This window comes from Aotus nancymaae, unplaced genomic scaffold (genome assembly GCF_030222135.1).
Source record: "Aotus nancymaae isolate 86718 unplaced genomic scaffold, 86718_ANA_hifiasm-v0.15.2.pri h1tg000008l, whole genome shotgun sequence".
Lineage (NCBI taxonomy): Eukaryota > Metazoa > Chordata > Mammalia > Primates > Aotidae > Aotus > Aotus nancymaae.
The window spans coordinates 65,278,877-65,305,544 of NW_026988419.1; the positions used below are offsets into that span (position 1 = coordinate 65,278,877).

At 54.1% G+C, this 26,668-nt stretch overlaps 2 protein-coding genes across 2 annotated transcripts in view; one reads left to right on the plus strand and one right to left on the minus strand.

Annotated features, from left to right (window-relative positions):
• LOC110569121 (obscurin-like) overlaps positions 1-15,472 on the minus strand; it is a 136,403-nt gene extending 120,931 nt beyond the window's left edge. The window contains 19 exon segments of the mRNA XM_064372784.1: positions 2,905-3,171; positions 3,388-3,654; positions 4,440-4,712; positions 5,803-6,069; positions 6,154-6,420; positions 6,510-6,776; positions 7,631-7,900; positions 8,112-8,378; positions 9,204-9,308; positions 9,750-9,903; positions 10,028-10,140; positions 10,360-10,626; positions 11,382-11,645; positions 12,483-12,755; positions 12,883-13,149; positions 13,260-13,538; positions 13,765-13,996; positions 13,998-14,050; positions 15,343-15,472. Of these exon segments, the coding sequence (XP_064228854.1) occupies positions 2,905-3,171; positions 3,388-3,654; positions 4,440-4,712; positions 5,803-6,069; positions 6,154-6,420; positions 6,510-6,776; positions 7,631-7,900; positions 8,112-8,378; positions 9,204-9,308; positions 9,750-9,903; positions 10,028-10,140; positions 10,360-10,626; positions 11,382-11,645; positions 12,483-12,755; positions 12,883-13,149; positions 13,260-13,538; positions 13,765-13,996; positions 13,998-14,050; positions 15,343-15,472 (4,282 nt within the window).
• Positions 15,473-16,439: 967 nt separating this feature from the next.
• LOC135273595 (fructose-1,6-bisphosphatase 1-like) overlaps positions 16,440-26,668 on the plus strand; it is a 33,230-nt gene continuing 23,001 nt past the window's right edge. The window contains exon 1 of the mRNA XM_064372785.1: positions 16,440-16,618. The gene's annotated coding sequence lies outside the window, so the exon portion shown is untranslated. The remainder of the gene's footprint in view (positions 16,619-26,668) is intronic.

Below are 26,668 nucleotides of genomic sequence, written 5' to 3' on the forward strand. Positions count from 1 at the left end.
TTATTTTGGTAGTTTGTGAAATTATCAGTCATGTTGTGTTAAGTGAATTGTGAGAATTAAATTAGGTACAGCAGTGTGCTGTGGATTGTAACTTATTTATTTTTTTCAGGACAGGGTCTCACTATGTTATTCAGGCTGGGATGCGGTGGCATGATCTTGGCTCACTGCAACCTCTACCTCCTGGGTTCACGTGATTCTCCTGCCTCAGCCTCCTGAGTAGTTGGGACTACAGGTGCATGCTACCACACCTAGCTAATTTTCGTATTTTTTTTAGAGACGGAATTTTACCACCTGCTAATGCCGGCTGTGTGTGTCATTACAATTGTGCCATGAAATTAACTCTTCTAGTAACAGATGAAACAGGAGTGTGAAAAAAAATATGCCAGGTGCGGTGGCTCACACCTATAATCCCAGCACTTTGGAGGCTGAGGTAGGCGGATCATGAGGTCAGGAGTTTGAGACCATCCTGGCCAACATGGTGAAACCCCGTCTCTACTAAAAATACAAAAAACTTAGCCAGGCATGGTGGCATGTGCCTATAATCCTAGCTACTCAGGAGGCTGAGACAGGAGAATCGCTTGAACCCAGGAGGCTGAGGTTGCAGTGAGCAGAAGGCTCGCCATTGCACTCCAACCTGGGTGACAGAGGAAGACTGTCACAAAAAAAAATAAAGCTGCAGTTGTGTTGAAATTTAAATCAAATGATTGGAAGATGGAAAATGTGAATTCCTAGAAAGGAGGCTTTTTGGCTGGTGAATTAGGAATGATAAGAGACAACCGTTTATGAATATTGAGATGGGCCCTGCATTCAGATTCCTTCTGTGTACACAGTGCACCCCAGGCATGACTCCACAGAAGCCGACCCTGCCCGGGTGACACGCATGGACAAAAGCTCTCATCAGTGGATGGCACAAACGGAAGTGGCTTGGTCTCCCTGACCAGGCCAGCCCACATCCTCATATGTTAAACATTTTTTTTTTTAAGATGGAGTCTCACTCTGTTGCTCAGGCTGGAGTGCAGTGGTGCAATCTCTGCTCACTGCAACCGCCGCCTCCTGGGTTCACACAATTCTCCTGCCTCAGCCTCCCAAGTAGCTGAGACTACAGGTGTGCGCTACCACAGCTGGCTAATTTTTGTATTTTTAGTCGAGATGGGGTTTCACCATGTTGGCCAGGCTGGTCTTGAACTCCTGACCTTGTGATCCACTCATCTCAGCCTCTCAAAGTGCTGGGATTACAGGCGTGAGCCACCACACCCAGCCATATTAAACTTTTGTTATCTTATGACTCTCACTTTTGATGGCTTTTTTTTTTTCTCAAGACAGACTCTCACACTGTCATACTGTCGCCCAGACTGGAATGCCGTGGTGCAATTTCAGCTCACTGCAACTGCCGCCTCCTGGGTTCACACAATTCTCCTGCCTCAGCCTCCCGAGTAGCTGGGATTAGAGGGGCATACCAACACACTCAGCTAATTTTTTGTATTTTTAGTAGAGACGGGGTTCACTATGTTGGCCAGATGGTCTCAAACTCCTAACCTCATGATCTCCCCACCTCGGCCTCCCAAAGTGCTGGGATTACAGACATGAGCCACTGCACCCAGCCACTTTTGATAACTTTTTAAAACATTAACTATGGGTACCAAGTTGAGATCATGGTGCTTTACTGTGGTAACAGGATGCTTTCACCAGGGTCACCAAATCCACTGCACAGGAAAAATCAGTGACGATTCCTGGTTTGTGTTACTTCTGATGATCAAGGCTGGGGCCTTTCACATACAGGACCCTGTGAATGCTCTGTGCTCAGACCTCAGTAGGGACCTCCTGCAAACTCAGATCTGGACACCAGCCCAGGACTCCAGAGCCAAGTGGAGGCTGTGGTGCGGGGGCTGGGCCTCGCCTGCCCTGATGCCAATGTGCCCCATGACCTTGCCCTGGCCATGGACCCACTAAAACTTCAGTTTTCTTATCTACAGCGTGGAGAGAAGGACAGTTCTCACTCTGCCTGCCACTCAACCACAGAGGCAAACAGTAAGATCAAAAAGCCACCTGCTAGGATCTCAGTGTCCCCCTGGACACTCATGTTGAAACTTAATCCCAATGTGGCAACATAAAGAGTGGGGCTTTTAAGAAGAAATTGGGTGAGCGGGCTCTGCCCTCAGGAATGGATTAATCCATCCATGGATCAATGGCTTAACAGGTTAAAGCGCTGTCATGGGAGTGGTGGCTTTACAAAAAGATAGAGAGAGGCCCGAGCTGGCACCCTCAGCCCCCTCCCCATGGGATGCCATGTGCCACCTCCTGGGGACTCTGCAGAGAGTCCTTGAAGCAAGAGGACCCTCACCAGATGTGGCCCTTGACCTTGGACTTCGCAGTCTCCAGAAGTAAATTACTTTCCTTTATAAATGACCCAGTTCAGGTATTCTGTTATAAGCAACAAGAGAAAGACTAAGATGCCAGTGTAACTCTCAATGACAACACTAATGACCGTCAGTTCTTCCCTGGGGGCACCTGAGGTTGCCTGGCATGGCCAAGTCAGGCTGTCCCTCTGGGACAAGGGTGACAGGCTGTATGTGCAGATACATGCAGAGCTCACACATGGGCCAGGCACCTGCGCGCATGAGAGAAACACACGGTGACCAAATAAACACACGTGGAAGTGAGGGCTGGCAGCTCATTCACAGCCATGCTGGAGCCTCAGCGGCCACCCAGGGAGAAACACACAGTGACTGAATAAACACACGCGGAAGTGAGAGCTGGCAGCTCGTTCACAGCCATGCTGGAGCCTCGGTGGCCAGCCAGGGAGCACCCCACTACCCTCGTGATAGGAAACTGAAGCTGGGCCTGTCCACTGCCAAGTCTTCAGTGCCATTCAAAGCCTGGGCCATGCACACTCGGCCGCCTCACCTTGCACCAGGAGCTGGGCCTGGGTCTGGGCATGGCTGATGTCGCAGGTGTAGGTGTCGCTGTCTGCCTTCTCCAGGGTGCGGATGGTGAGCCACAGGGTCAGGCCCTTCTGGCTGAGCTGGTGCTTCCCTGAGGCCCGAAGCTCTGCGGGGCCCTTGCGCCAGGTCACAGTGGCCGTGGGGTGCTCCATCTTGCACGTGAACACAGCTGTGCCTTTCTCCTCCACCTGCAGGTCGTCCAGCTCCTCTGTGAAGCTGTTTGCTTTTTCTGGACAGGGAGATGGAAGCAGAATATGTGGGGTGTGAGGCCCGCGCAGACCCCATACTGGCCCCATTATCATCCAGGCCTGGCTGCCGAAGCTCTGGGACCTGGGTGAGCCCTTCCAGCTGGGACAGAGTAGCCTGGGCTCCAGGGGTGGCCCCCTGCCCTGCCAGGGGAGCGAGGCTGCTCCAGGGCCGTGCATGGGGCTCCTGCGGCATTTACCTTCCACTCGGAGTCTGGCTGTGCTCTTGGAAGCCTCCACCTCACATGCATACTCGCCCACGTCCTTGAGCAAGGCTCCACGGACAACCAGTGTGGCCATCATGCCCTCACAGACCACATCATACTTCTGGCTCTTTTGGATGGCCTTCCCATCCTTCAGCCAGTGCATGCGGGTGCCCGCCCATGACAGCTCACAGCGCAGCTACATGTCCTCCCCTGGCGCTGCCCGCTGGTCTTCCAGGGGCTTCGTGATGGCCACTGGCCTCTCTGAAGGGAGCAGGGATAGCTGCCCTTGAGGCCCAGCCAGGGCCATGGTGCCAGCCACAACCCCAGGCACAGACCCAGCCAAAACCTCCCACCTCTGCCAAGACCAGGACTGGGGCAAGGATGAGCGTTTGGGAACACTCGCTCTCTGGTGACTAAGACAACAGAATCTGCATCCCTCAAACTCTGGCGCCTCTACCTTCAGGAGCCTCAGAGTCCTGGAATGCCAGTGTCCCCACTATCACCAGCATGGGACCGGGAGGCAGGAAGATCAACCACCACAGAATTTTATCCATTGGCATCTTTCAGGCCGATGACTCAGTGTGGCCGTGGTCGGCGTCCCAGGAGTGAGCCCCGCCCGCTGAGCTGCACCAACCGTGCGCATCAGGGGCATGAACTCAGGTGCTGGCGGTGACATCAGCGGAGCCCATGGCTGGGGCCTCGGGCCGGGCGGGTGCTGCCAGACTGGCCCCGTGAGCCCCAGCTCTGGGGAGCTACTGAGCACTCAGGGCACTTGGACCACAGATTGGACCAGAATCCAGCCCTTCATCAGAGCTCAGAGTGTGGCCCCACTGCCACCTCAGAGCTTCCCCCAGCACCCGGCAGGTGCCTCAGGCCCTGAGGCTTCCAGAAGGGGAGCTGGGCCACAGCAGGGGGAGGCAGGCCCCAAAAGCGCCCCCAGCGGCTTCTGCAGCCAGGGAGCCCAGCTCCTGGACCTCTGGGGACAGGCCCAGGCTCCCCACCCCCCAGCCCGGGTGACAAGCCCCCATCCAGCAGGCCCCGCCCACCTTTGACGATGAGTGAGGCCTTGGAGGTGAGGCCCCACACATAGAAGACCACCTCCCCAGCATCACTCGGTGTGGCCTTCCGGACCACCAGCATGTATTTTCGGCCCTGCCGTGTGGCCTCGAAGCAGCTGGAGCTGCCCACCTTCTTCCCGCTGACTGTCCACGTGGCCGGGTCGCTGGCGCTCTCATGAGACAGGATGCACTTGAAGCTGCAGCTCTCCCCCTCCAGCACCTCCATTGTCTTCAGCCTCTTGGTGATGCCGACGTGCAGATCTGAGGGCCATGGGAGAGACTGTCAGTCCAGCCAAGAGGATGGCACTGCCCTCGGCCAGACCTAGGGAGGGCCAGACCCTGGGAGAGATCAGAGCTCGCAGAGACCAGACCCCAGGAGGAGCCGGATCCCCCCAGTCCTTTATAGGGACCAGACCCTGGGAGAGGCCAGACCCCGAGGGGGAGGGTGGGACACTGCCTCAGCCAATGAGCAGATGCCTCTCTGCAGGAGCTGGCCACACCCTGGCATCTGTGTAACCAACAGCTCTGAGCTCCAATCAGGGTGGCAGGGAGAGGGAGGACCCACAGTGGCCACAGGGAGGAGAGGAGGTGCTGGACCCTGGACAAGGGGCTGCCAGGCAGGCTGGACCCAGCTCCAGGACAAACTCACCAGCCTCCTGTCCCTTCCCTATTTTGTTACAAGACTGTCAGGGACCAGTCAGCAGGCCTGTTATGCTGCCTGTCACCCACACCAGGATGCCACTGGGACCGGGATGGGGACTCCCAGTAATGGAGCCAGGACAGTGGGCACACATGGGGGCCAGGTACTGCCCTGCAGTTGAGGGACCTGCCCCTGAGAAGTAGGCAAGCTCCAGGGCACGTGCGCCTCCAAGGCTGCAAGACTGGGTTTGGGGATGGCTCCACCCTGCCAGCCCCATGGCCTTGGGGCCTTGCTGGGGCCCTGTGAAGGACAGAGATGTGGCCTACTCACAGCCCCTGCCTGGCATCTCAGCTTCTGCCTGGTCATCCCCATTGGTGCCCCCACACTGGCCTGGTGGCTTCCGAGCAGACACGGCCCCTGGTTCAGGGCAACATCCCTGGCTGTGTCCCTTGGAGCACACTGGGCAGGGAGAGCATAGCCTCCAACCTTGGCTCCAGGACCCATCACCCCCGGATCCACCTGCCTGCACCCAAACCTCACAGGACCACGCCAAGCCATGGTTCCCCTAGGAGGCCCCCCTGGCCTCTCCAGCTCAGCAGAGCAGCCCCTCAATCTCAGAGAATGATGTGAGCCACCCAGGTAGTGGCTGGCCCCACAGCCACGCCCAGCATGCCCCCCTTCCAGGAGCTCCACCGTGCCCACAGCACACACCATGCACGCTGACCCAGGCCCGGGTCTATTTGGAGCCCACGTGGCAGGTGTACAGGCCAGTGTCCTCAGGGCTCAGGTTGTGCACCACAAGCCCCCAAGTGCCTGCCATGTGCAGGAAGTCATACTTGTCGCTGGGGCCCAGCTGCATGCCATCTTTGCGCCACACCATATGGGCCTCAGCGTCAGAGACCTCACACTCCAGAGCCAGGGTGCTGTGCTCCGTGGTGGACAGGTCATTCAGCTCCTTCAGGAACACGACTGGCTTCACTGCAGGAGGGGTGGGAGGGTGAGGGGAGCCCAGCGCCATCCCATCCCTAGTGGGGGCCCTTGCAGGCTCATGGGATGGCTCACCTCAGACCTCCAGGCGGGCAGAGGTGGACACCTTGTGGGAGGAGGCACGCACCGTGCCTGCATCGGCCCTCCGGACGTTCTTCAGCACCAGGCTGTGGTGCTGGCCCTCATGGGAGATCTTGTGGAAGCTGTTGTTGTACAGGGGTGTCCCGTTGAGCCACCACTCAACCTCCTCATCCTCATGGGACAGCTCACAGGAGAAGCTGGCCCGGCCCTCCTCTATGGCCTCCACGTCCTGCAGCGGCTCTGCCACTGCCACCTCCCGTGCTGCAAGGACACAGTGGGCCTCAGCGCCCACATCACCGGGCAACACCTCCCCAAACCCTCTCAGTGGCCCCGTGCCCCTCATGCCCCACCTTCCACAGTGACCTCAGTGCTGCTGTGGGCACTGCCCGCCTGGCACCGGTAGACACTGGTATCAGCAGGCACCAGCCGGAGGATGCGCAGCTCGGCCATCTGACCCTCCAGGCTCATCTTGAACTTCTCAGAGGGAGACAGGGGCGTGTCATCCTTGTACCACTGCACAGCCTTGGGAGGCGGCCGGAAGTCACAGGACAGGACCACGGACTGCAGCTCACAGCCCATCTTGGGCTCCAATGGCCATGCGAGGACTACAGGAATGTCTGCAGGGAGTGGGGACAGGCTGAACCACGGGGCCACAGGAACCAATCACCCTGCCCTGCCTGCCAAACCCTGAACCTACTTGCCTATGGCCCTGAACCGAGTCCTCCCCTGGCCCTGAGCCACTGTGGGAAGTAGAAAAGTTCCTTTTTAAAGTTTTCTTTCTGTTAAATCCTAAGTGTGCTAATAACTCTGTTAAGCCCTGTCCCATGTAGCTGTTAGACATGCCCTGCTTACAGGCACTTGGTACATTCTATGTCCTTGTACTTTAAGTAAGATGTCTGTGCTGGACGTGCTCACAGGCATGTCCCAGCTCTCCATTGCTTTTACCTGTTTAGAAGTTTCAAGTTGTTAGCCAATTGGGTTTTAGTTTAGATGGTGAGGTCTGCCTCCAGTCAATGGAGATCAGACACAGCAATAAGGACCAAACCAAATGCGTAAGGGATAAATGTGTGTGTTTTCCTTTGTTCACTGTACTTCCGTGGCATGATGGCTAGAGAGGGTACCCTTCCTGCAGTCCAGAAAATAAAAACTGCATTTCTGAAAGATCCTTTTGTCTCAGAGCTGATTTTTGTTTTCGGCACCAAGCATCTATTTCCAACAGCCATGTCCACCGTTCCATGAACTATCTTCCACCGGCCCTGAGCTGTGTCCCCCATGGCCCTGGTCTGTGTCCTCCCGCGGCCCTGAGCAACATCCATTCGTGACCCTGAACTGTGCCCACTCACTGCCCTGAGCCATCTCCATGGCCCTGCCCTGTACCCGCCCACAGCCCCATCCAGGCCTCCCAGCAGCCCCAAACCTTGTCCTCTTGTGGCTCTGCCCTGCGTCCACCTGCCGGGGTGAGAGTGCTCACCTGAGACCACCATGTGGGCAGAGGAGCGGGACTTCCCGAAGGTGAAGTGCACGGGCCCGGTCATGATGGAGCAGGTCCATCGCAGCGTCAGCCGGTGCACCGTGCCCTCCTGCTCCAGGCCCACGTTTCCCCCATCCTGCAGCACCATCTTCCCCAGGAGTCACTTAGGTGGCCGGACTGAGGGGATGGAGGTCTCACATTGAAACCAGGCAGGGGTGGGCTCCATCACCGTCACGTCCTGCAGACCCCGCACGATGGTGATGGACTGCTCTGTGGAGAGGCACTGATGGGTCCCGCGGGAAGGACAGGCTGCCCCTCCGGCAAGTTCCTTCCTGGGAAGAAGCCCCTGCCCACCACACGCATGCTGGCATCCTCCTGAGCTGCCTGGACCCAGCGTCTCCAGGAGCACAGGGCAAACCATGACCCCAGAAGACACCCCCATACACAAAAGCAACCTGCAGAGCTGCCCTCCTGCCCCCACCTTCCACAAAGAACTGTGCGCTGGTCTTGACATTGCCAGCGTCGCAGGTGTAGGTGTCCTCATCCTCCAGCTGGACATCGCTGATGACCAGCTTGCGGTAGAGGCCATCACTGACCAGCTCATACCTGGGCCCAGGCTGCAGCTCCTGACCGCCCTTGAACCACCGCACCTCGGTGCTGGCCCAGGATACCTGACACTCCAGCATGCTGTGGTGCTTGTCCATGGCGATCTTGTCCCGCAGCGGGTGCACGAGGGTCACTGGCAGCTCTGTGAGTGTGGTGGGGATGGTGCTGGGTCAGAGACAGTGCTCAAGGCTCCCAGGCCCAGGCTCCGACAAGGCACTGGGGTCCTGGACAGCCAAGGGCCTGGACCCCACTAGGCCCCAACAGCCCATGTCCGTCCACCAGGGGCCAAGGTGGTCAGGCCGAGTGTGCCCCTCGGAGTTGTGCTAGGACCTGCTGCACAGAACTGACCAACAGCAAGGGGAGTGCATCTGCCTCCGTGGTTGCCCTCCCTCCCACAGAGTATCCTACATTCCCATTTCCACTGCCCAGGTCCCGCCCAGAGCAGGGCAGGCCCTGCCCATGGAGCCCCACCCACTCCAGTCCTCTCCCCAAGCCCCCATTTTGGCACCAGAACTGTATACCCTAGTCTAGCCCCAGGAACTCATGTCCCTCCCCACAAACCTCTGGCTTGCCCCACCCACCCATCCCCACCCCTCCCATCTACAAAGCTCCCCTCCCTGCTGCCCTGGCACCAACCCCCCATCCATCCTCCTCCTCAGGGCCACCAGGTGGAACCCCCCTGCGACCCCTCGCCCTGGCAGGGCCCCAAGCCTGGCCTCCAGCACTTGCTGTAGCCCGAAGGAGAATTCATCAGGACCCTGGTTTTAGGCAAGAATCTCATGGTTGCTTCCCCGGCCCTTATTTTCCTGCCAAGGAGGTGACACCCTCTTCCCTCCTCATGAATCCTTGCTGTCCCAGTCCTGAGAGCCAGCCTGGGGCATCTGGGCCTGAGCTGAGCCAACTGGCCACACACGCACACCATCCACACACCATTCAGGCCCCGCCCACCCCTCAGCCCCCACCTCACCCTTCACTCGGAGCTGGGCTCGCGATTCTGCATTTTCAGCTACAAATTTGATCTCTCCTGCTTCTTCCGCCAGGACCCTCCGGTAGATGAGTGTGTATGTCCTTCCTGGGGACAAGGGCTGCTCAGCATGGGTAGGGCAGAGGAGGACCTGGGACAGGCCACGCCCACCACACCGCCTGCCCTCACACCTTCCTGGCAGATGTGCACGTTCTCTCTGGGACAGTTTGCTGCCCTTCCAGAACCACTGGCCAGGCACTTCATTGTGGGAGACCTCGCAGGAGAAGGTGGCACCATCCTTCTCCATCACTTCCACATCCTCCAGCGGCCTCATGATCTGGATGCTGCAGCCTGGGGTGGCATGGGAGGCCCTGCCAGCCACCCCCAGATGCACAGATCCGCTCCCAGCAGCCCCCACCCCGTGCACCCCACCCAGTGCCCCAGCACACTGAGGGTCATCAGAGCTGCCAAGCCCCTGGCTGGGGACCATGGAGGACAGGAGGAGGTGCCTACACCTGCCACACCCCATGTGCCCCATGCAGCCCTTACCTTGCACCTTCACAGAGGCAGAGCTCTGGGGGTCATGGGCATCACACACATACATGCCCCGATCTGTGAACTCACACCGGTAAATAGTGAGGCTCCTGCTGGTGCCCTGGGCTGTGATGCCCACTGTCTTGCCAGCCCACAGCTCCACACCATCCTGAGGAAAACAGAGGCCCAGTTAGGTGCTCAGGTGGCTCAGCCCTGGGGTTCCACTGGGGCCCACCCATTTGAGAGGAGGGGAGGAGGCAATGGAGTTGAGGGGCAGGGGGGCGGAGAGGCACCTTCAGCCAGCACACATTCACATTAGGATGAGATAGCTCACAGTCCAGGGTAACCTTCTCCTTCTTGGTGGTCACCATGTCCTGCAGCAGGCGACTGAAGCTCACAGGCAGCTCTGGGGAGGCGGGAGGTGAGAGGAGAAAAAGGGCTTGGAGGAACCTTCAGGGTGGGGACGGGGATGGGGACAGGGACAAGTGTGGGGCAGTGCACGAGCTGGACGAAATTATATGGGGCTGGCTCATCCAGGTCCTCACAGTCCCCACCAGCCTCCCCAGGGCCCCCTTGGGACAGGTGGGTGTGCTCTGCACTGTGACCCGCCGGCTCCCCCATGCACCGGTGACCATGAGCTGTGCCGACGTGTGCAGACCTTCTGCCTTGAAGACCACAAGGCCACTGTCCTCAGGCTGCAGCCCAGAGAGCGTGAGCATGTGCGTGGAGCCCCGCACAGCCAGGTGGCATGTGGGCCCCTGCTGGAGCCACAGACCATCTCGAGTCCAGCTGCCCTCCACGTCTGCGTGCGACAGCTGCACCTCCATGGTAGCTGTGCCCTGCTCCTGCGTTTCCACTCCCTGCAGGCCGCGGACCAGCCATACCTGACACACTGCGGGGCACATATGGGGCATGAGTCAGCCACTGCTCTGAGACCCTCACCTCAGACTCCTTGGGCACAATCAGCTTCCCCAGGAGCTCAGGGAGGGCCCTGGCAGCTGCCCCACGCCCACCCCCAGGGCTTGCCTCTCCAGTGGGAGGCCTGCCCCTCCCCCACCCTTAGGACCTACCCACAGGGCCCGCCCCTCCCCTCCCCTCCCCTCCCCTCAGTGCCCCTCCTCCCTTCTCCCTCCTGCCCTCAGTGCCCAGCCTTGCTCCTCCCTCTTCTCCTCAGTGTCCCCACTTCTCCCTTCAGTATCCCTCCTTCCTCCTCCCTCCACCCCTCCCTCCTCCTCCTCAGTACCCTGCCTCACTCTTCCCTCCTCCCCTCCCTCCTCCTCAGTGCCCTGCCTTCCTCCCCCTACTGTCCTCAGTGCCCCACCTTGCTCCTCCCTCCTCCTCTTTAGTACCCTGACTCCTGCCTCCCTCCTCCCCTCCCTCCTCCTCCTCAGTGGCCCACCGTCCTCCTCCCCTCCCCTCCTCCCCTCAGTGCCCCACCTCGCTTCTCCCTCCTCCCCTCCCTCCTCCTCCTCAGTACTTCACCTCCCTCCTCCCCTCCCTTCTCCCTCCTCCCTTCTCCCCTCAGTGCCCCACCTACCTCTTCCCCTCCCTCCTCCCTCCTCCCTCCTCTCCTCAGCGCCCCACCTCCCTCCTTCCCCTCTCCTCCCTCCTCCCCTCCCTCCCCCACCACTCCTGCCTGCAGCTCACTCTCCACTATGAGTTTGGCCTGCGTCTTGTCGTCGGGGGTCTCACAGCCAAAGAAGCCACGGTCGGTAAAACCTACGTTGTGCAGAACCAAGTGGTGGCGGGCACCCTCAGCGTGGATCTCCACATTCTTTCCTGGTGCCAGGGCCACGGCGTTCCGTGTCCACCTCAGCTCAGGCCAGGACTGTGTCAGCTCCACCTCCAGGGTCACCGAGCTCCACTCCACCGTCTGCGGCTCCAGCTTCTTCCTGAACAGCACGGGCGCCTCTGGAGTCACGAGAAAAGGGAGGTCATGGCGGCCCTGGCCCTCCTCCATGGGCAAGCCAAGGTACAGAGGGCCCGCCCAGCCCCAGAGCCCGCTCTGAGCTGGGCTCAGGCCGAGCAGCCCACCTCACCCAGGTCCCTCTCCAAGCTGGGCACCGCCCTGGCCACACTGGGGAGCAGACCAGGCGAGGAAACAGAGAAGCTTCCCTAAGCTCCGCTCCCACCTCCAGCTCCCCTGCTCCAAACAAGACACCAGGCCAGGGGCCTCGAACTCCTAGGCATGGCCCCCACCAGTTGTGATGGTGTTAGCAAAGCCCCAGGACTCCTGCACGTGTTAAGGAAGTGCCGGCGGGCCTCTCTGCCTCAGGCCGCCCGTGAACGCCACAAAGGTGAATCTGCTGTATCACTCCTTTGTCCCAGAACCTGCCATGACTCCTACTTCCCTTCAGGGAAAGTTCTGGCTGCTGGCCTCAGCCGCATGGGAAGCTCATGTCACTGCCTGCACTGCTGCTAACTCCACTCTCTCTCCCCTGCCATCCATCAGGCTAAGCAGGGACTCACCTCCTCCAGAAAGCCTTCCTGGATTGCCTCAACCTCCACCCATTCCCCACCAGGGACATCTGCAGGATTGTATCTTCTCTACACCCAGAGGAGGCACTTGGCCCATCCAATCTATCTGAGTCTCCTCTCTGCAGCCCACACATCCCGTGTCCCCTGAGGTCAGCCAAACCAGCCAGACTCAGGACAGCAGTGCCAGGTGCCCATGCAGGACCAGTCCATGGGGGAGGTGCCTGTGCAAGAAGCCCTAGCCAGCCAGGCAGGTCCTTCTGCCCCCTCCACTCACTCGGACCCTCAGGGCAGCTGAGGATGAGGCACCTTCAGCCTCCGTGGTGATCTGGCCTGCATCCTCCAGCACCAGGCTTGAGATGGTCAGGCTGTGGCTGGTGCCACTCTGTAATATGGCAGACTTCTCACTGGGCTGCAGCAGGGCACTGTCCCGGAACCACACGACTGCCATGTCACTGGGGGACACCACACACTGGAAGGTGGCCTGGCAGCCCTCCTCTGCTACCACGGCGCTCAGCCCGGACGTAAACTTCGCCACTTGGGGCACTGCGGACAGGATGGCTGCTTAACAGGCAGGTGCACAGGACCAGCACAGACCTCACACTGAAGGAGTGCCAAAGGCCACCTCCTCCAGGAAGCCACCCTGGATAGGGACACCCGGCCCCTCACATACCGCTGACAGTGAGCTGCACACTGGTGCAGTCATCACGGCTCTCGCACATGTACTCCCCGGCATCCTCTGCATGCAGCCCCAACACAGTGAGTGAGCGCACGGGCCCCTCGGCCACCATCTGGAAGCGCTTGCCCACCCAAAGCTGCATGTTGCCACAGCGCCACACCACCCCTGCACACGCCAGGCTCAGCTCACAGGCCAGTGTCACTGCACCGCCCAGCTCACCAGACACGGGCTCCAGCGGCCAGCAGAACTTGGCAGCCACCTCTGTGGGCAGGAAGGGGACATCAGCCAGGCTCTGCACAGATCCAGCTTGGCCCCTGCCCTGCTCTGGGACAGAGGGGTCTGGAGGCATCCCTGCCCCGTGCCTGGCTCACCTTCCACCTGCACAGGGAAGTCTTACCCCTCTGCGCCCACGTGGCAACTGTAGACTGCACTGTCCAGCACCTGCACGCCACGCATGGTCAGGGTGTGACTGTTCCCCTGGTTGGCTGTCTCATGCCGCTTGCTGCGGTGGATCTCTACACCATCCTTGAGCCAAGTCACCGCAGCCACAGAGGGTGTGGCCAGCATGGCAGTCAGTACAATGTCCTCGTGCTCCTTGACCACCAGAGGCTCCCTGCGGCCGGGTCTCTCTGAAATTAGGGGCTCCGGCTCTGGGTAGAGGTGAGTTGGCATAAGAGGGGACCCTGGCATCCCTGGACCAGCCTCGCCCCCCATCAGGGCCACCCTAATGCCACCTGGCACTCCTGATGCCCATTGCCCTTAAAGGATGGCCCAGTGCAGTCCTAAGCACCATCAGCCACCATCCAGGATCTCAGGGGCCATGCAGTGTGGCCATCAGCTCCAGGTGAGGTGGATTAGCCATCCCAAAGCACTGACCTGCCACCTGCAGGTGGAAGGAGACCCCCTGACCCCCGGCCTCACAGCTGTACTCCCCGGTGTCCTCCTGGTCCACCTGCTGCACCACCAGCCTCCGCGTGCAGCCTGCAGCCTCCACACGCACTTCCGAGCTGGCGCTCAGCTTCTTCCCGTCCTTGTACCATGTCACCTCCGTCTGGGCCTGGGCCACCTCACAGCTCAGCGTGGCAGTGGCCCCCACCTCAGCCTGCATGCAGCAGCCTCTCCCTGTGTGCCGGCTGCTCCTTGGCAAACACCGCCTTGGGCTCTGGGGATGGACAAGGAAGGACACATCAGGTCAAAGACACGGCCAAGGTCAGGAAGGCCACCCTAGGGTAGGAGGGCCTGGACGAGGGAGTAGGAGGAACAGAAACTTCCTCAGGCTCTGCACTGCCATGTGGCCAGGACAAGCCCCGTTACCCCCAGCACAAGAATCAGTTTCTCCATCCACTGCCCCAGGCGGAGCAGCTGTGACAGACCCTCCGTGCATGAGCTCCTCCAGGGCAGGGACTGGGGTGCCTGCACACCGGCTCTTCCTCAAGCTTGTGCACAGCCATTAAATCCACTTGTCCTTTTTCAACCTCACATCTCCCAAAACCACGTTTGTTTGGCTGTTGAGACTGAACACCTTTCATTCCTCCATGTCTTCCATCCACTTTAGATCTTGATATCTCTCAAAAGTGTTTCATAGCTTCCCCCATGAGCCTCTGGACACCTTTTACCAGCCAAGGATCATAAACGTGATGCCTTTGAAACTCCTGTCAGTCTTTCACGTTTTTGTTTTCCAACTGCTTGCTGCTCGTCTACATGTAGAAAAGTTTCTTCACACAGATCTTGCAAGGGCTGATCTTTCTCAACTCTCTAATAATTTATCCTCTGGGTAAACCATACCTTCTGCTGATTCACTTTTTCATTTCTTTCTTTTTTTTTTTTTTTGAGACAGAGTCTCACTCTGTCACTGGGTGCCAGGCTGGAGTGCAGTGGCAGGATCTTGGCTCATTGCAATCTTCACCTCCCAGGTTCAAGTGATTCTCCTGCCTCAGCCTCCTGATTAGCTGGGATTATGGGTGCACACCAACATGCCCAGCTAATTTTTGTATTTTAGGAGAGATGGGGTTTCACCATGTTGGCCAGGCTGGTCTTGAACTACTGACCTCAAGTGATCTGCTTGCCTCAGTCTCTATTTCAGTTTTTATGTTTAAGGATGTATTTCTCTTCTCTTTTCTCTCTCTCTCTCAAAAAAACAAAAACAAACAAACAAAAAAACACAGGCTTTTTTCTGAAAAGTTGCTTGAGGAACAAAGAGTTAGAAAAGACCCTTAAAGGATCAGTGCTCTCTGCTGGGCATGTGAGTCCCCTTTGGGGCCTTGAGGAGACAGTCGCGGTCTTTCCTGGTGGCACTACCACCTTCCCCCATCTAGTGCTGCCACATCTGAGAACCCTGGGCACAGGAGTCTGCACCCCAGATCTCCATGGTTAATCCAGTGGTCAATTTTCAGATCTCATCCTGCCTGCCCCATCCACAGTGCTTGGCACGTGGGTCAGCCTGGCTTGACTTGCCTTCTTCATCTGGCTTACTCGTCCCATCTCTTGGTTTTCGGTTGGTTTTCCCAGTTGGCTTTTCCAATTTATACTTGGAACGTAGATCTCTCCTTTGAATTGCAGATGCATAAATCTGTCTACTTGACATTGCCTTAGATGTCTAGAAGGCATTTCAAACTTAGCAGGTCCCACACTTAGCTCCTAATTGTCAGTCCTGCCCCCAGCACACTCCCCTCTTGGTGTTTCCCATAGCAGTTGAGGACAACCTCATTCTAGTTTCTCAGGCCTCAAACCTTAAATCATCCCAAACTCCTGTCTCTCACATATCTCATCTGTCAACAAATCCCATAAGTTCAAAATAAGTCCGGAATCCAGCCACATCCCACCACCTCCACTGCTAACACCTGGCTCACTATCTCCTAGTAACCTGGTGGGCACTGTCTTTAGCCTGATCTTGATACAGTAGCTGAAGTATGAAGACACAGAGTAGATCATGCCTCTTTTCTCCTGAAAACTCTCCTGTGGGTTCCTCGTAGTCAAAGTCAAACCTTGCTTGGCCCTCCAGACCTCACCCCTGCATCCGCCCACTGGACCTTACCTCCCCCACCTCGCCCCCTTGCTAGCTCTGTTTCACCTCCACTGGTCTCCTGGCCATTCCCTGAATCTCACACATGCTCTCCTACCCCAGGGCCTGTGCACTGGCTCTCCCAGTGAGGAAACTCCTCTCCATTTCCATCGGTGGGCTGCATCCATCATCGCTGCTCACATATCCCTTTCTCAGGGAAGCTTTTACTGAGACCTCTGCTCACCCTCTTCTCCCCTCCGTATTCCCTATCTTCCTCTCCTATTTTGTTTTTCTCTGTGGCACTTATGGTGCACGTAACAAACTAATCTATTGTTTGTTTATTTATTTTCGCTGTTTCTTTGTTAAAACATACACTTGAAGAGGGCAGGAGTTCTGTCTGTTTTGATCAGGCTCCACCCCGGAAGGCAGGACAGTGTTGAGCACAGCAGGTGCTCAGTACATGCTGCTCATGAATCAGCATCGAACGGGTCAGGATGCAGGCTGTGGAGCTCTCTGGTCTCGGCTCCCAGTGGTAGCCGGGAACTCTGTGTCAGTCACCGCTTTCCCGGGAGACTCACATCTTGGAAACTCAAGTCCTCAATAGCTCTTGAAATCTAGGAATCTTGAGAAGAGGCCTGGATTGAGGATTCAGACGTGGGCCCTCGGATGGGTGAGAAACGAGGAATCCGTGTCTCCTAGCGGGTACAGAAGAGCCAGGTGACAGGCCAGGCAGGGTGGACAGGGCCTGGGCAGGGGGCGGGCGGACAGCCACACGGGGCGGGAGCTGCAGCACCAAAGCCAGGCCACGTGGACTGGCTGGGGATTTCGCTGCCTAGCTAGGCATTGAGCAAGTTGCCTAACCTTTCTGAACTTCCGTATTATGTTTTCGGAGGAAACAGTCACAGCTTTTTCTCTGTCAGGGTTCCAGTGGTGACCGATGGCCCGAGTCCCGCTCCACAGTGCGGGTGGCGGGCACGGAGGGGTGGCGGGGCTACAGCCCAGGAAGTGTAGGGGCGGCAGGGTGCGTGGGGCCGGGGGTTGGGAGACGGCCCAGGAGGATCCCGACCTTATCGGAGGATCAGAGCGGGCGGAGCCGCGGTCTGGGCTGCAGGGAGGCGGGGCGCGAGGGTGTTCCTGGGGGCGGGGGGCCGATCCTGCGTCTAGAGTTTATCCCAATTCACTCGCCCGCGCCCGGCCTGGCCCAGTTGCACCGCGAGCGCTGCGTACACTCGGGGCTGCAGACTGTCTGTCCGTCCTCCTGCCAGGTTCCGCTGACCTCACCTGCAGGGGGTGCCTGCCGCCCGCACCTGCAGCCCCGCACCTGCCGCCCGCATCTGCCGCCCGCATCTGCAGCGGGTGCCTGCCACCCTCTCTTTTCGCCTGCACCTGCCACCTGCACCCGCCCCCCGCACTTGCAGCTCCGTGCGCGCCCAGCTACAGCATGGCAGACCGGGCGCCCTTCGACACGGACGTCAGCACCCTGACCCGCTTCGTCATGGAGGAGGGCAGGAAGGCCCGCGGCACGGGCGAGCTGACCCAGCTGCTAAACTCACTCTGCACGGTCGTCAAAGCCATCTCCTCCGCGGTGCGCAAGGCGGGCATCGCGCACCTGTGAGTCGGGCCACGGCTGTGGGCCCCGTCCTGTCTGTCTGTCTGCCTGGGGAGCCCGCCTGGCGGGCCGACCTTGGGCCCTCTGGTCCCCCTGTCGTCAGCCTCTGTCTATCTGTCTGAAGTCTGAGTGCTTCTCTCGCTCTCTGTCTGGTAGCCCCTCTCTCCTCCTTCACTCTTTCTGGATTTGGGGTCCCAAGGCAAGTTTCTAATTCAGTATCTCTTTGACCCTAAACAAGACCTGTTAGGAGCTAGTGCTCCCTCACCCCAAGCAGGTTAGGAGGTCGCCTGTGTGTCCAGAGCTCTTAGGAGCAGCGGGGCTCGTGTGCAAAGGAGCTCCTGTGGGCTGCCCCTTGCTGGGACAGTTGTCCTGCCGCCAGAAACAGGAAACATCCAGAGCCGCAAAACCCCTACCCATCTGCAATGACGGGGTGCACAGCCTCCACCCAATTAGTGGATAGCTCAAAAGTTGTAGAATTGTTTTGAATGAGCCGTGAAGTACATCTCGAATGTCACTGGACACAGGAGTCATTTGGGATCTTGGTAACATCTGCATCCTCTTTCCATAGCTCTGGGGAAGGTCCTGAGATTGTGCATTTCTAAGAAGTTCTCCTGTGGGGGGTGCTGCCCATCAGATACTGTTTGTCTACTGATCACATTGTGAGTAGCAAGGGGTCAGGGGGTGTGGTGACTCAAAGGACCCCTTCTTGTGAGGTTTTTTGTAAGTCACACAACATCCTTTGGTTTGTGCTGGTATGCACAGGTATTTTCTAGCTAACTGATCCTCACTTTAACTGAAGGATAACTGGGTTTTCAGATTGTCCATACACCTTCTAACATTCCCCACACTTACGTACGCTATAAAAATGACACTTGATCCTCATAGCTGACCTGAACAAATATAATCCTGCTACTTTGGTTCAGAATGCATTTCTCCATTTTAAAAAACTCTCCTCCGCCCCCCATCCCCAAATCTAGATTCCTTTTCTTACTGGTAGGCTGTCTGGCTTTGATCCTACAGTATGAATTGGCAGAAGTAATTTGTGTAAAGAAGTTGTATGATCACATTTGTTTTCGGATATTAAGCAGGCATGTTAAGGAAGGTGATGACTCCATTACTGTCACTTTTGGCCCCTCTTAGTGATACATTCCTAAGGATTCTTTGCTTTAGAAGCATACCCAGGGTAAATCTTACTTAAACTTTAATTTACAGCTAGAATAGGTGGCTCACAGTATTAACTGCCTTTGAGGACCACGGATATATTTTAAGAAGAGGGCTTGTCCACTGCACGTGGTGGGTCACACCTGTAATCCCAGCACTTTGGGAGGCTGAGATAGGAAGATAACTCGAAGGAGTTTGAGACAAGCCTGGCCAACATGGTGAGACCCCGTCTCTACTAAAAATACAAAAATTAGCCGGGCATGGTGGCAGGTGCCTGTAATCCCAGCTACTTGGGAGGCTGAGGCAGGAGAATCCCTTGAACCCAAGAGGTGGAGCCTGTAGTGAGCCAAAATCACATCAGCACATTCGAGCCTGGTAACAGCATGAGACTCCATCTCAAAAAAAAAAAAAAAAAAAAAAAAAAAAGAGGGCTTGTCATGTCTGATACTGTTTTAAAAATGTGTCAGTACCTTTTATACCTCTAGAGAGACTCAGAAATTCAAGATGTGTTTTGAGGTGTCCCACTTTCTTTCTTTTCTTTTTTTTGAGACAAAATTTTGTTCTTACCTAGGCTGGAGTGCAATAGTGCAATCTTGGCTTACTGCAAGCTCCACCTCCCGGGTTCAAGTGATTCTCCTGCCTCAGCCTCCTGAGTAGCTGGGATTACAGGCCTGCACCACTACGCCTGGCTAATTTTGTATTTTTAGTAGAGACAGGGTTTCTCCATGTTGGTCAGGCTGGTCTGAATTCCTGACCTCGGGTGGTCTGCCCGCCTCGGCCTCCCAGAGTGCTGGGATTACAGGCATGAGCCACTGTTCCCGGCCTGAGGTGTCCCACTTTCAAGTAATCTTAGTCGGCAGGACCTCAGATAGTGAGATTTTGATGGTGGGGCCTGGATGAAGCATGACAATTTTGGCTACATAAGATATGTGTATAATTTATTTATTTATTTTCAGATGGGGTCTCACTCTGTTGCCCAGGCTGTAGTGCAGAGGTGTGATAATGGCTCACTGTCGCCTCCACCTCCCGTGCAGAATTGATGCTCCCACCTCAGCCTCCTCAGTAGCTGGGACCATAGGCATGTGCCATCATGCTGGCTAATTTTTGTGTTTTTGTAGAGATGGGTTTTGTATTTTTAGTAGAGATGCGGTTTCACTATGTTGCCCAGGCTGGTCTCAAATTCCTGGGCTCAAGTGATCTGCCCACCTTGGCCTCCCAAAATCCTGGGATTACAGGTATGGGCCATTGTGCCTTGAAGATATGTATACTTTTATGCCAGATAGTTGTGAATACTAGGTTTTAAAGAAATGTTATCATGTTGCACTCATTGACAAAAATTTAAACCATTCAAAAGAACCTAAGGGAAGAGTGAAACCCACCCCATATCTATCCCATGGGGTATCTACTGTAAATAATTTACTGCTTATTTTTCCACACACTTTTTTATACTCAAATGAGTTTATACAGGAACATATATTTACATATGCCTATAAGCAAATAGCAGACAAAATGGGATCACACTCAGCACAAGTTTCTGTAGTTTACTTTGTCATTTAACATCATTCAAGGAACAGTCAGACATCTGCATCTGCCTCCTCTTTAACTGCTGTGTGCTGCTCCCCTGCACACATTATTGAGGTTTTTCTCTATTTTGGAGCTCTTAGGTTTTTACTAGTCTTTGGATATTACGGTGCTGTACCCTTGCAACTGGTGTCCATGCCTGGTTGTTGGGGTAACTGACAGGGAGGGCTAGATGCTGGATGCCGAGCTGATCCTGTGGGAAGTTCAGCATTCAGCCATTCTCAGTATCACATGTCATCAGGCAGGTAGCATGATTCTCAAGTCAGGCCCCCAACTTACATTTTAGTCCAGGTGTTGAAATGAAAAATGAGCGGGCCTGCAAAGAGCTTGTTAGTGCTGAAGACTGGACCTCGAAGAGCATGTACCCAGAGGTATGGGGTGATTGCAGATCTGCAGGAACCTTACTGCAGCCAGTTTAGGGAGCTCACCCATGATCATTATGGAAACATCAGGAATTTAAGCACAGAGACTGGTGTTCTGTCAGCCTAAAGTTGCTATTGTAGTAACGTTCATTGCTTTTATTAAAATGTTCACAGAAACATTGAGTTTTAAACTGAGAGACTCAACAGTCACCTAGTCTATCACCTTCTTGTACAGAAGAGGACCTGGAGACCAAGGAAGATGAGGTGACTTGGCGTGTGGCTGGGGTCTCAGGAACCCCAGCTTGGGGCTCTTTTGGCTACACCACACATCTCTTTCTTTATTTTTTAGAAATCAGTTAAAATTCAAACCTTAAATCTCATCCATTAATTACTTTTTTTGTTTGTTTTTTTGAGACACGGCCTCACTCTGTCACCTAGGTTGGAGTGCAGTGGTGCAATCTCAGCTCACTGCAACTTCTGCCTCCCAGGCTCAAGCAATCTCCCATGTCAACATCTAAAGCAGCTGGGACTACAGGAGTGCACCACCATCACCAACTAATTTTTGTATTTGTATTTGATTTTATTTAGTTTATTTGTTTATTTATAGATGGCAGTCTCACTCTATTGCCAAGGCTGCAGTGGTGCAATTTCAGCTCACTGCAACCTCCGCCTTCCAGCTTCAAGTGAGTCTCCTGCCTCAGTTTCCCTAGTAGCTGAGATTATAGACGTGAGCCACCATACTTGGCTAATTTTTGTATTTTTAGTAGAGATTGGGTTTTGCCATGTTGGGCAGGCTTGAACTCCTGACTTCAAGTGATCCACCCACCTCGGCCTCCGAAAGTGTTGAGATTAGAAGCGTGAGCCACTACACTTGGCCTAATTCTTGTATTTTTAGTACAGACAGAGTGTAGCCATGTTGGCCAGGCTGTATTTTTGATGTGAATTCAGGCTTAGATACCAAGGAGTCATTGCTTTGGGCAAGTGTGCCCTGTGAGCTTTCCCTCTGGGATTCTGGCTCCCTCCGTCAGCTCTGAAGAGAGAAACTGTGCAGATCCAGAAGAACTGTCTGCAGCCTGAAGTCAAGCAGATGAAGTCATGGTTCCACTGTCAAATTTGAGTGTTGTCCACTTTGTTGACATTCCGTTGGGAGAAAGTGGTCCTCCGGTGGCTTAAGCTTTTTTGTTTTGTGCAGTTGACTTCCCTTTGTATCTATTTCCAAATCACCATCTGAAGAATTCACTCTTTTCATTCAATTTAACAAAATGTTACTGAACATCCACCACATACAAAGTTCTAGAAGATGAGAGCAACACAGAGCTTACTCTGTAGGGAAAAGTATTTGTCATAATCACTTAGAATACACAATAGAGGTTTTGAAAGATGCTTTCATTGAGGTGCCAAAAATACAATTCAGGGCAAAGGACTGTGGAGCGCCAAGAATGGGCACGTACGGAGCAGCAAAAGGCCTGGAGGTGGGGCCACAGTTCAGGCTGGCAGTCACGCAGGGAGGTGTCCTGAGGTGGGAAAGTGTTTCTGGAAAAGTTACCCATTCGATTTGGCCAGAGCTTGGAATACTCATGGTGGGGCATTTCGTGGATGTGAAATTGTTCGTTCATTGGGGAAGCATGAAATGACAAGGGTGAACATTTTACACTTTTGAGGGTATGCAAAAGGAGAGAACAAGGATTTTGGAAGGTTTCTGAGTGGGGCAGTTGTGTGGTTGGAGACAAATCTGGAGGTGTGGCTGGAAGTACAGTCGAAGAGGGAAAGGTCAGATATGGGAAAACCAGTGGGAAGGGGGAGGTGTGAGTTGAGTAGCCAGAGAGCTGCAGCCTTGGAGGGGAGAGGAAGGATTTGGAAGAAGTCTGAGCATGGATTATATGAGAAGGGCCATGAGGGAGGTTCTGAAATCACTGGTTCTAATGACTGAGAGCAGAGCTGTGCCACCATAAAACAAAACATCACAGAAACAAAAACAAGGAGGAGCTGGCTTTTAGAGTCTGGGGAAGGAGGGAAGATGATCCCAACATTTTGGAAATGCTGAACTTGAGATGTTAGAGGGTGATCTGTGGGGAGATGCTGTCTAGCTGGATGTGCCTGCCTGTTTTGGCACACTTGCCCTGAGGCAGAGAAAAGAGGAGGAGGTCTGGACCAGTTCAGCAGAACAGAAATGTGCAGGGCTTCAGAGCACGTTCTGGAGAGAGATGGAGCCGAGCTTAGAGTCCTGGCTCTGCCATTCAATGTCCGTGAGGATTGGGCCATTGATGGGACCTCGCTGAGCCTGTTTCTCCACTTGTAAGACAGAGACAGCTGTTTTTTCAACTTCAGAGAATTATATGAGGATGAATGGAGTTCACTAATTCAGTGCCGATGTTATTAATATCCTTGTTTTCCTGAAGGCTATTTTATGTTTTTTGGTAAACTTTTATTTGAATATTTTGTTCTTCATCCCTTAGCAGTAGTAGCCTGCATGCGATCAGCAGGGAGAGAGTCCAGGTTAGCACATTACATATTACAACAATGTTGCACCCAAGAGTGGCTGCAGGGAATGTCCTCCTATCAGACTCATGTTGTGTTCAGAAGAGTTACTTTTACATATGGGGTCCTCTCAGTTGTTTGACAGAAGAAGTAATAAAGAGCTTCAGATCCGATTTTAGAATGGCAGGTCAGCTAATACATGTTTAGGCTTATCTTCAAATTTGTAGTTTTTGACTTTAACCTTTTAGGAATGTTACCAAATTTATTTTATGTTTCTTGAATTCTCTTCTCCACATGACCAAAGAGTGAATTACAACTTCATTTCCATAAAAGAAGCGCAGCCAGCCATGTGCCATCCTGTTTGCCCATTTTGGCCCACGTGCATGTAACAGAAGTGAGTATCTGTGACCTTTGAAAGCAGCTCTCACTAGCGCCTCTTCTTCAATGTATTTCTGAACCCTTGGATGTTCCCAGCTGGGCAACAGCCAAGGTTCCGTGGTTGATTACCACGAAATCAAGCAATAAAAAGCCAGTGTTACCTTTGACTTTAGTGATAAGAATTAAGTAATAATCTCCCTCCCTGTTTGTTGAGCCAGGTGTTCTGAACCCGAGTCTGTTTTTTTGTGTGCTGTGTGAAGTGTTGCTGCTGCAATCCTGTTGCTCAGTCACAGGGACTTCGGGAGGAGATGGGCCTAAGAAGCAGATCCAGGCAGCCCTCGAGGGCTTTAGTTCTGGCAGCCTCTGGTTCCAATCCTTGTGTCCTTCAGTGCTTTAGAGGTGCTGTGAAAGGCAGCCTCCCCCAATCTTCACCAATCTGCATGTTCAATGTCACAAACTTCATGGCTGTGAAATGGTTCCTTCTGTTTTAGAAACCATTTGCAAACTTGGAAAACAATGCTAAAATGTAATAAAAATTTCCAAGGATTTCAAAGTACTGGCCACATTAACTTATGCTTCTTAGGTGTTCCACATCATATGAACTAAAATGACTAAGAGCTTTTTAAGCTTTTCATGAGGTTTACGGTAAAGAAGAGATATTATAGGCAGTTTCTCGAGTTGAGTTCTGCTCCCCAAACTCCAGGAAGAGCTCCTTCATGCCTTGAACCCGGGAAGAGAATTGCTTGAACCCGGGAAAGGTTGCAGAGGCTTCAGCCCTGCCTGGTGCTTTTTCAAATAAATAATATCCCCGGTGAGATTTTATCAAATGTAAACTTGGAGCACTTTTTTTCTTTTTCCAGTTCCATATTGGCCATCCTCCAAGATACTGCCTGCAAAACTGGTTTAGAGATACCTCCCCTTCCCCCAAACCTCCAAGTCAACCGACGCTTACTTAGTGGATGCCTGCAGGGCTCTGTTAAGAGCCACGTGTCTGCCTTGGTGGGGAGGGCTGTGAACCCAGTGCACCATGTGCATTATCCAACATCCCCACAAACCTGGCCAGAAACAGCCACTCAGGGACTTTGCACAAGTTGATGGCGGTCACGTCATCAGTACAAAGCAAAGGCAGAATTTGAACTCAGGTCTTTCTGGTGCTGAATTCTTGCTTCTCCGCATGGTCAAGTGATGATGCCAAGGGAGTTAGGGGTGGGAATGGTAACATTTCTTGCACACTTGCCTATGTACTGACACTTTTCTGACCACTTTACCTGTATCAACTCAGTTATTCCCTTCTCTGTACACTGTGAAGCAGACACACTACATTCCCATATTGCAGATGAACCAGAGGTCACAGATGCCAATTGACTTTCCCAGGATGCTGAGCAGAAGCAGAGCTGAGTATAGAGTCCCAGCCTGGGGCCTTGACCATTACGCTCTAGTTTCCTGATGAACTGGGCAGAGGGAAAGGCCAATGCATTTGTCTAATGCTAAGTTTGCACAGCAAACACACTTTTACCAAGGAGCTATGCTAATCTGGAGGGGTTTTGAGTCTTGGATGGTAGAGGTTATGCAGGCAGGCATTACCAGTACCACTGGATCTAATGGAGTTTATGATCTTAGCAATTCCTGGATCCTTTTATTACTCTCTAAATTTATTCATTCATTCACGTTGAGAACTTACTATGTGTAGGCATTGTTCCAGGTGCTAGGGATACATGGTGAACAAAATACTCTTTTTTCCAGGCTCAAGAACTGGTAGGTCTTTCTTCCTCCAGAGGCACATTCAGATGTGCCATGTTTATGCAAGAGTTTCAGTCCCCTCGGAGAATACACTCAGTGTTTAGCCAGTGCCCTGTGACTTCTCTTCAGACCTCACTAGAAAAACCTCAAGCTGCCAGTAAGTTTATAATTGTGAATGTCCCAGGTGGAGGGCTGTTTGTGGGAGCTGGCTGTCCTCAGGATGGCCCAACAGGTGAGCTGCCAGAGCTCAGAGGCCTTCCACTCTTGGCATTCTTGTACAAAGCAGGTTGGGCCCAGTCCTCTAAGATCAGGGTTTTAGATGGCATTTCCAGGGGTGGCAGCCCTGTCTGTGCCCTCCCTCCCAGCAGCTCCTAAAAGAGAATGGGCCATTCCTAAGGCCATGAAGACAATGTCCCATCCACAAAGGTCATGCTTCCATGCCTATGGGCTCTCCCAGTCCTCTCTCAGTGGTGGTTAAGAAAATAGACCCTCCCCACTCCAACCCAGGAGTGGGGGTTATGCGATGTCACAGATGCTGGTGTCTCACTCCTGCACACATTTTCCAGGCTCCTGGCACCATGGAGGATCTCCTGGAGGCTGGTGTCTTCAGCTTTGGGCTCTGATCCATCCTCATTTCTTTAATTATCTGGCCTAACCACCCAAATCAGTTAACAGGTTTCCATTTTCTGGGCTAAGGCTTGAGAGGTGAATTAGTTCCTCCAAGAAGCCGTGGTTTTATTTCCAGAAGCTGCCCCCAGATCAACAGCTGTGTCTATTTACTGACTATGAATCTGTGAGGGGCCCCAGCAGGACCCATGCTAATCAGTTCTGCTTTTTCTATATTAAAAAAAAAACCTTGGCCGGGTGCGATGGCTCACACCTGTGATCCCAGCACTTTGGGAGGCCAATGTGGGTGGATCATGAAGTCAGGAGTTCAAGGCAAGCGTAGCCAACATGGAGAAACCCCATCTCTACTAAAAATACAAAAATTAGCCAGGTGTGGTGGTGGGCACCTGTAATCCCAGCTACTGGGGAGGCTGAGGCAAGAGAATCTCTTGAACCCAGGAGGCGGAGGTTGCAGTGAACCGAGATCATGCCATTGCATTCCAGCCTGGGTGACAGAGAGAGACTCTGTCTCAAAACAAAGAAACAAGCAAACAACAACAAAAAACCTTTCATTAAAATTACCCAATAGATTGCATGTAACTATATACTTGTTATATAAACTTAAATCAAGATATAACATGGAACGAGATTTTAAAGTATGTATAAATATAGAATAAGTTATAATTAGTGTTCCCTCATCATTGTTCTCTTTGCTATTCTCAGGAAAATCTCAGCTTCAACTTAGATATATGGAAATCAAATATCTGGGTCTTCTGGAACACTGCGATTTAAAAGCATGTCCTAGACCAGGCGTGGTGGCTCACGCCTCCAATCCCAGTAATTTGGGAGACTGAGACAGGTGGA